Source organism: Cibotium barometz, chromosome 6 (assembly GCF_041138505.1).
Source record: "Cibotium barometz isolate CiBa-2024 chromosome 6, ASM4113850v1, whole genome shotgun sequence".
Taxonomy (NCBI): Eukaryota; Viridiplantae; Streptophyta; class Polypodiopsida; order Cyatheales; family Cibotiaceae; genus Cibotium; species Cibotium barometz.
The window spans coordinates 2,945,025-2,954,498 of NC_141051.1; the positions used below are offsets into that span (position 1 = coordinate 2,945,025).

Here is a 9,474-nt window from a genome sequence, read left to right on the forward strand (position 1 = left end):
GTCTAGGATCTAGTTATCGTCAAGTCTCGAGCAAGTCAGATGTAACCCATTGGCAAGTCGTAAAGGTTGTACAAGGTGTGCTGAGCACTTGTTAGACATATTGTTGGTGTAGGAAAAGATACTTTTAGTAGTGACACGTGTGAACATGGGCTAACTAGGGGTACTTTTTTCCTTCACACATGAAGGGTTTTTTCTCCCTAGCTTTATTTGGTGTGATGTGACTTTAAGTCACTACACCAGTACTTAGGAGGTGGTATGGGATGCCAGGGCATGGCTATCAGGGCCTTGCTGACTCACGGCAATTGACCTTAGGCTCGAGGGTGGCTCTGGAATGGAGCCTATGGCTAGGAGGTGAGTCGTTAGCCACAATCTATTGTGGTCATCGATTTAGATTCGATGGGGGTTACTTCCAACCCTATTAGGGTTTCGAGGTATTTGGTCCTTACATTGGTATTATTGCCAGACCTGTTGGCTTGAAGCACGAGGAACTTCGAAAGGAGGAAAGAATGAAATCCATCACCAAGATCTTTTGATTCAAGCCAAGAGGCTTGATTTTGAATCTTCCAAGGTGTGAGGTGGTATGGTACACCACACATGGAGGACGAAAAAGGGCCTGGTATGAAAGGAGAAGGTGGCATGGCTGGGTTTGCAAGGAGCTGTGTTTCACTGCTGTGGGTGTACTATTGTAGAAAGAGCAGACCGGGATGTATGTCAGGCACATGCATGGTCATGATCAGGCATTTGTGATCAAGGACAATGGCAAGAGACATGTGTCCAGCCGTGGTGTAAATCAGCCAAAGGCTGATAATGGACAGCCATTGAACAAGTCTAATATGTCAAGGAAAGAGGATGTAGTTAAGCTTAAGAAGAAGGGCAAATGCCATTATTGTCGCTAAGAAAGGTGTGTGCAAACTTTGGGCATGGTTGATTGGGCTTTTTTGGTATGCAGTTATGATCCCTTTGAGCATGACATGTCCCTTAGTGCATGAGAGAATTGTGACGCTATATTGCTCTTTGATAGTGGTTCCTCTAGACACATTTCCTCCAGAAAGGACCGGTTCATTAACTTAGGACCATCACTAGATAGTAAAAGAATCATGTGCAAATAACACTTCTTATCACGTGAAGGGAGTTGGAAAGATTGTACTCATTTGCTGCTAATGGGAAAGATCTTTGCCTTCATGACGTGCTGTATGTTCCATGAATTAAAAGAATCTATTTTTTGTTCTACCTTTGCTAGAGAAGGTATAGCGGTGAATTTTGTAGATGACAAATGCATAGTGAGACATTGTGAGAAAGACAATATGATCGTGACATCTGGAACATTATACCAGGCCTATATCAGCTGGGTAGATATAAGATTCACCAACACGGTGCATACTCAGTAACTATTAGTACTCTTGCAATGAAAGATGTGGAGTTGTGGCATATGCTCGATTTGAGCATGTGAACTTGGGTAGTTTGATGCTTTTGCAGAAGCATCAGATGGTTTCAGATATGCCACATTTGGAGCCACAGGTTGGCCATGTTTGTGTTAGCAGTCACCTCTTGTCTGTACCATATTACTTTGTCGGGAGTGAGGGCGTCTGTTGTGGGTGTGCCGACCCAGTTAGGAGTAGTCTCCATTTTTCCTGATTTTTCATGGTTTTTTTCCAAGTTTTGCTAGTCGTGGGGGGACTCTCTGTGCTGGCCGACTGTCGTGATGTTGGCCGGCCTGATTTGGTCCTGGCCGACTGCCATGTTTGCTGGCTGACTGGATTTATTCCAGTCGTGGACTTCTCAGGGGTTGTCGGCTGTTTTGTGGCTGGCCGACCAGCAGCCCAGGGTGGTATAAATATCACCCTTGCCCCCCACTTGTCATTGTACCGGATCTTGTGTATATAGCAGGGTTTATACAGCTTCTCTCTCTCTCTACACTTCTGTGTTTTCTTTCTCACAGCAGTTCATCTCTTTTCCGTTGTGCATTCCAACATGGTATCAGAGCCCCAAGTGGCTTGAAGCTTGGAGACAGTGAGAGTTTGACGGTTTTCTGTTTTTTGGTGCTGATTGGAGAATTTCTGGGCTATTTGGGACTTGGAGAAACAGGTAGAAGGCGGCCATCATTGCTGGATAGCCACCTTACATAGTGTTTGCAGCCTCCTCTTCATTTTTTTTCCCACCCACGCTCCCTTCACAAGACCTTGTGAACCCTCGAGATGGCAGATTTGCTTGAGATGGCTAAGAAGCATGTGAAGATCCCCACTCTCCCGACATTCCCGGTGGACTGACACCAATTATGGCATATGGAAGGTAATGATGGGGTCTGTCCTAGAGTCTTATGATTTGGTTGATTTCATTGTAGTTGGAGTTCCATGGCTAGAGTTGGAGGAGGGTGAGCCTTTACCTTCTACTAGGAAAGAGCGGGAGACTCATGCACAGTTATGGGATCGTGTCAATGCCCATGTGCGTTCTTTCATCTTCCTTAATTGCACACCCCAAGTGATCAATCACATCAAACATATGACGCTGGTCCAAGGGATTTGGCAACACTTGGCTTCTTTGTATAATAGGATATCACCCATGAAGCGGATTTCCTTGGAAGTGCAGATGCGAGTGATGAATCCTGCAAAGTCTTCAACAATGCGGGAGCATATCAACAAACTCTAGGCTCTTCAGGAGGAGGTTCTTCAGACTGGAAAGGAGATATCTTCAGAGGACATGGCCATCACTTTGCTGACTCATCTGACCTCTCAGTATTCAACTTTCTATTCTTCTCTGATCACCAGCGGGAGACTCAGCACCATCACATGGGAGGAGCTTGTGTCGATGGTTTTGGATCAGGAAGAGCGGTTTACGAACCCTTCACAGGGAAGAGGTTTTGATGCTCTGATTGGCTAGCGGTCGGAAGGCCGCAACAACAACAACAAGAAGGGCAAAGGCAAGTCTTCACCGACAAAGTCTTCTGAGAAGAAGCCCGACTCAGAGCGTGATGCTTTGAAGGCCGAGTGGACCTGTAACCATTGTGGCCAGAAGGGTCACTATTGGAGGAAGTGTCCTTAGCAGAGTACTGAGAAAGGTGCAGATTCCTCAGCTGTAACCGTGAAGACTCTAGCTTTTGTGCACTTGGAGATTATGGACATCGGAGTTTCATCTTCTTCTAGCAGGGAGACGGTTGGACTCACCGTTGCGGATACTCGGGAGTGGATTCTAGATAGTGGTGCTTCCAGGCACATGACTCCTTCCTGAGAGTTGTTACAGGATCTTCACAGGCAAACATGTCACATCCTTATTACTATCGCAATTCACAGTGAGGGCAGGTTGGAGATCGTTCCCGATGGCAAAGAGGAGAAGCAAATCGCAATTCACAGTGAGGGCAGGTTGGAGATCGTTCCCGATGGCAAAGAGGAGAAGCATTCCTCCCAGGTTTTGCAACCCGAACAAATTGTCTTTCATAAAGAGCGTAAACTTGCAGGTGGCAAACTACAAAGACGGTATCTTGTGAAATTCAAGAATTATTTTCCGATGGATGCAAAGTGGATGAATGAAACTTACTTTTAGGAGTATCGGCAGCTCCTTTGAGCATACCTAGAAGCATTTCAGTTGCAGTCAACTGTTTAGAAGCAAAGAGAGATGTTACTATTTGGTCATTCTCTGTGCTTCAGCAGGCTTATAGACGAGTTCCATAAGATGGACTGGCGTGGTCGAGGACTTATTGTCAATGCCAAGAGCTAGTAGGTTGGTTATGTAGGCTGGGGATATTTATTCACGTCCATATCTAGAATACGGTACCATGGGTTACTAGTGAAATGAAATGGGAAATTGGTCCATGGTGCATTCTTGCATTGCATTGCATTTATGTCTGAAAGGTTTTTGAACTTGTTTTTGTAGGAACTATTTTACTGCATGCGTGAATTGTGCATGTAGTTCATGAGTTGGAGATGTCCTCTTGTGAACCGTGCAAGTGAAACTGTCTTCTGATCTTGCTTGTGGGATGTAGACAAGTGGTAAGTATACTACTTTACTCTATGTTACTCATTTTATGAGCAAATGGCAAATTTTTTTGTTTTGCATATCCACGTGTGTCCGCCCAAGCTATAAGTGAGTTTGGACGTCCACACTTCATTAAAGTTCCGGCGGTCAATTCATAAAGAGGTTGGATGAGTTTCCACTTCCGGTCGGCCGGGCAAATATTCAGGCGCTCTTTTCCTCATGTTATGAGCTTTGGGCGGCTTCCCACATGTCAAGAGAAGGGATGATTTGGACGGGTGGCCCAATAGGCACCGTCCACTCATCCTCTACATGTTGGGAAAGCTTAGCTTCCCTCTCTCTCCTTTCTCTAGAAGTGGTGCCAACCATATGGGGGCTTCTCTTTTCATTTTTGGGCACACACACTTATGGGAAAGCTGAGTTTTTTCTTTTTCATGGTTCCCATAGCCATGAAAGCTTGAGGATCCTCGTCTTCTACTTATATAGTCTCCATACGATCACCAATTTGCGAAATTCCTCTTCTATTCATGAATATGGAGCCTCCTAATTATTCTATCGTCCCCAAATTTTTTATAAACGCTAATTTACAGAATCCTAATTCTATCATAAATCCTGATTTCAGAAAACCTAATTTTGGGGCAACCATAGTATATCTATAGCCCTATGCTTTGGACATCTTTTGCACCTAAAAGCCCCCAATTTTGGAGTCCGAATATTTGGTGAAAACTCTAATATACAGAAACCCTTATTTCAGTCGGGAGTGAAAATGGACCCGTGGAAGCGTGGACATCAACCATATGATGGTTGTACTCAAAGGCAAGAAGCAGAATTGTGGTAAGAGCTTGTTTAAGCTCTCTTTCACCTACTTAAGCTCTGAATATTAGTCATTATGGTCCTATGTCTCGGTCTTGGCACACACAATGTTTGTGTATGGATGCCAATGGAGGATAGTTACATTTGATAAGCTATGAGGGATGAGGGGTGAGACTGTGAAATAAAATGGAAGCTATGAACTGCATCAACAACCATGTTTGCAACACTGTTTTCAACAAGAACCTTGATAATACAATCTATTACAAGGGGGGTCGGCCCTTTCCGGCCTTGGTGCAGTGTGCAAGTGATTTCAATTTTCAGCTTTGTTAAGCTTCATTTTGTGGTGCCATTTTTAACTTGTTTAATTGTGTTAATTGCTCAAGTGTAAGGCAAGATTGTGCTCAACCCTGACGGGGGAGTCTCATAAAGCCTCGTGCTTACTATCTTTGCCTCTTAGTGCCAATCTCTATCTCCAATATAGGCTACTGCTCTATAGATCTTGGACAAAGTATGGCCAATCATGATAGTCAGGTAGGTATGGGGGGAAGGCCTTCACACAAAGCTCTATCGAAGGAATTGGGGCAACGTGGTGGATCCATGTGCAGAGTGCTCCGTGCCAAGATCCTCGTGGTCCTTGGCTGTACCAAATCAGACATATGCAGGAAGCATATGCTCCAAAACCTGATTCATCTTCTCTGTTTGCCCATCAGACTGAGGGTGATCAAAGGAAATCATACTCGGGAGGTGTTGAAGCACATTGAGACTGTAAAACCCACATCGGAGGGCTGTGAGTTGCAATCCCATAGGCAACGGTGCTGAGGTGTAGGACAGTGAGGGAACATGAGTAGTGCCTTTTGTGCTTGCATCTTAGGCCAGCCTTTGGGGTTTGACATTTGGAACTCGACAACATTAAGGATATTGGATTTTAAGTGCGGAGCAATGTGGCATGGGACTGTGCCTGCAAGGTGGCCTGGAAAGGGGTCACATTGTGCAACAGGGCATTGGGGTAGCTCCTAGTCTCTTTAAATTGGCGCGTTTTTATTTCATAATGCATAAAACTCTGCATCCTATATAGATTTAAAAAGTTATCACTGTTGCTTGGAGTTCAATATCTGTAGTCTCTCTCAGTGTGGCCTTGGCCATTAAACGAGTCCACGAGCCTTGGCCATTAAACGAGTCCACGAGTCCTGTATGTAAATCACATGCATGTTCACAAACAATTCATATCTTATCCTTTTAATGTCGGACTTTTTGTATCCTGTTTCTGCAGCAACAGGGACTACCAAGTCAGATGCTGTCTGCAGATGGGGGCCCACAGGTTGCGCCAAGAGGTTTCAGTCATAGTAAGCCACAGCAGCAATTGGATGCAACAACTGCCACAGGTGTGCAGGGGTTTGGTGCCCGTCCTGCAAATTCAATAGCACCCTTGCCACATAGGGAAACTGTTTTCCCAGAAAGGCCAGGGCAACCCGACTGCCATTATTATATGAAGACAGGGGACTGCAAGTTTGGCACCAATTGCAGATACCATCACCCGAAAGACCGGGCCATGTCATTGCCCCTGGGCCTCAATCCAATGGGGCTTCCACTTCGCCCAGTGAGTATTCTGTCTTGTACACAACGTTTATTAGAGCAACTGCCTTACCTGAACCCTTTGTTGAGCATTTTGTGGAGTTGTGATAACCATATTTCTAAAGGGAAACTATGTTGATGTCTTCACAGGGAAAGCCTTCATGCACGTTCTATGTCAGACATGGTATCTGTAAATTCGGACCTGTATGCAAGTTTGATCATCCAGTTGGTGTGCTGCCATACAGCCCGTCACTGTCTTCTTTGAACGAAATGCCTGTGGCTCCTTATGTACCTGCTTCTACATCATCAGAAAGGCCCTATGAAGTTTCCAAGGTGGTGGAGTTGCAACCTTCAGCACTAGGCAAGCCTAACCTTCAGTTTACAGGAAATGGATACATGCAACATATTACATCGGCTGAGGATGACATAGATGATAAGACTGAGGGTGCGATAGATTAATTTTTCAATGCCAAAAGGAGGTCACGTAACCAAATTTGAGCTGAAACCAAACAACCCTTGAATTTTCCTTGATTTGGAGGGTTGCTGACTTGCTGTTTCTTCGGATCAAGGGACTTGGGGCAATCTCACTTGAGTCCAGTTTTCAAGAAATTTTACTATCAACAAGGCGCCAGTTTTGATGTGATGCTTCATCTGATGGTGCCAATAACTTGCCTCTTCACTGTGGTGAGGTTTTGGTCTCTAGAGTGTTTAGTCAGGCAGACTTGCTTGGACAAGGTTGAATTGCAATGCGGAGTTTTGTGTCCTGTAAATATGATCACACATGAATCACTGCCTTCTGCGACTTCTATTTCCATTCATGAAAATGCTTCAACTGTGCTTTTGGGATAGTGTTGCATGTTTTGAAATGCTTACTTCTGTGCTACATGAGGATCTGTCCTCCTCAGTACTTGCATTCAAACATGAGGCCTGTTTCATCTCTTCTAAACTAGAGAGAATGGAGTGCAATGGAAAAAATGACTCCGCCTGTTGCTTGAAACCTGTGCTATGGTGGTAGGGTCCTTCGTCCTTAGAACGCACATTGTACTCTTGTTCCATTGTACATGGCATTTTGTCTGCTATATAGATGCATGATCTTTAGAGGTTTCATATATTTTGCATTGCTTTCTCCGTATTTACTAGTTTTGTGAGACTGTAGCGCGTATCTATGCACTGCATTATTGAGACTACCTCCATAGATTCCTTCCACCTTGGTCCAGTCTGGTGTCTTGTCTGGAACTTTTAGTTTGAAAAAAGATGAAGGCTGCGTCAATACAGCGGTGAGACATTTAAATTCCACATCACCTTTTGCAAATTTGATAATTATCTGTTGCATCTTCGGTAATGCTCATACCATCAACTCTAAGTGTTGCTCCTTTAAATGAAGTCCTATTTTGTTATTTTTCCATTTAGTTTGCTTGAGCCTTGAACCATACATACATAGTAGTACTTGTTCCATCAAGTTGTTTTTCTCCCTCTTATTTATTTGCATAGTGCTACCCCCTTCCCTCAGCCTTTTCGTGGTGATGTTAGAAGGCATGTCAGAGATCCTACTCTTTAATCCCTTTAAATGGACCAAGGCAGTGACCTGTAGCAGCACTCAAGGACAGGCAAATATGACTAGTCAAACAAGCTCTCCTGTTGGTGGCCGCTAGGCTCGATCATTTTGCGGTTCACATTCTGTGTCTTTTGCTAGGCAGAATCTTTGTGGTGCAATATATTGTTGTGGTTTTCTTGCTGTGTGTCTTTTGTCAAGATGCATGTAGTATCACCCTCTCTCACCCCCTCGCTCACCAGCCCAAATAGTAACACAAAATCATATCAACACTAGATAGCATGGCCTAAGCAAGGTCATAACATATAAATAACATAATGGAGAGAAGTGTTACTCCTCAATGATTTTAGGTGTAGTTATATATGAAGGTGAAAACTGTTTTTGTCAAACCATGTTCTTGTGTGGCGTTAAGAGGATCTCTAGATTGTCTCTTGTGAATAATCTCAATTTACTAGACAAATAAGGAGTAAAATAAGGTTTTTAGTCTTAAAAAGGCAGTGGAGGATCGAAGAGCTACAAGTAAGTCTTGGATTTTCATGTTTTTGGCTTCAATCTCTATTTTCCTTGTTTATGCATAATAGAAAACTTACTCATTGTGTCCTCATTAATGCAACTATTGAAACAAAAAATTCTATTACTCACTAGATGGATTAAGATAATTGTTCCAATAAAAAACCTAATTAGCAAGAATTAAGTACTGTAAATACCCTTTTGGATGAACGGGGCATACTGCATCCTTGTTTCCAGTCATTCGTCACGTGTAACTTGTAAATACAAGTTCAAGGACATTGGATGCACCATCCATATGAACCAGCTATTATAAGGATCATAGTGGTACTCTAGAAAACAACTGTTTGACAAAATAAGAAAGAAACATGTCGCATCAAAATAGGAGATAGGGCTTATAGGGTGAAGGTTGAAGATAATTGTGAAGGTTGATGACCATAAAAAATAAGCCTTTGTGCTCGCTAGCAGAAATCAAAAGAGCATGCTTTAAGATCATCATTCAGAAGCAAGGGCATCCTTTTTTTCCCCACTGTAGCAAAGCTGACAAGAGGATCCATTGTTCTCCTTTACATTGTCACACCACCAGGGACTCCAACTTAATAGGTGGTTGTATAGAAGGAGTGGGGCTATGGAGAGCTTTACTGCACCTTCCTACCATGCCTACCTCTCTCTTAAGCTAAAATGGAGAAGAGAATGAAGATGAAGAAGCATAGAAGGACAGGCAGTCTCAACTCCAATTCTACTCACATGTAGATAGAAAAAAAGAGGCAAGCACAAGAACACGTGTGAAGTAAAATTGAGATGGGATTGGTTCTTTCTTATTATTTCAAACTGTCTTCTATGTAGGTTTTCATATTTACATTTGAACGCCCATGGGATATCCGTGGTGCCTTACTCCAAAATGACTACTCCTGCTAGTATGTGTATTATAGAATACTTGTGGGCTTCTTACATAAAGATAATAAGCTTGGATTCATAGAATACTTGTGGGCTTCTTACATAAAGATAATAAGCTTGGATTCATAGCTTAATACGGCTATAAAAGATAATAAGCTTGGGATTCA

General features: G+C 43.3%; 1 protein-coding gene across 2 annotated transcripts in view; it reads left to right on the plus strand.

Moving 5' to 3' along the window:
* The window catches only part of LOC147637346 (zinc finger CCCH domain-containing protein 32-like), a 52,576-nt gene extending 44,932 nt beyond the window's left edge, over positions 1-7,644 (plus strand). For both annotated transcript variants that reach the window (XM_086799127.1, XM_086799129.1), the window contains exons 6-7: positions 6,050-6,376; positions 6,502-7,644. In XM_086799127.1, the coding sequence (XP_086655253.1) occupies positions 6,050-6,376; positions 6,502-6,810 (636 nt within the window). In that variant the 3' untranslated portion in view covers positions 6,811-7,644. The remainder of the gene's footprint in view (positions 1-6,049; positions 6,377-6,501) is intronic.
* Positions 7,645-9,474: the final 1,830 nt, after the last annotated feature.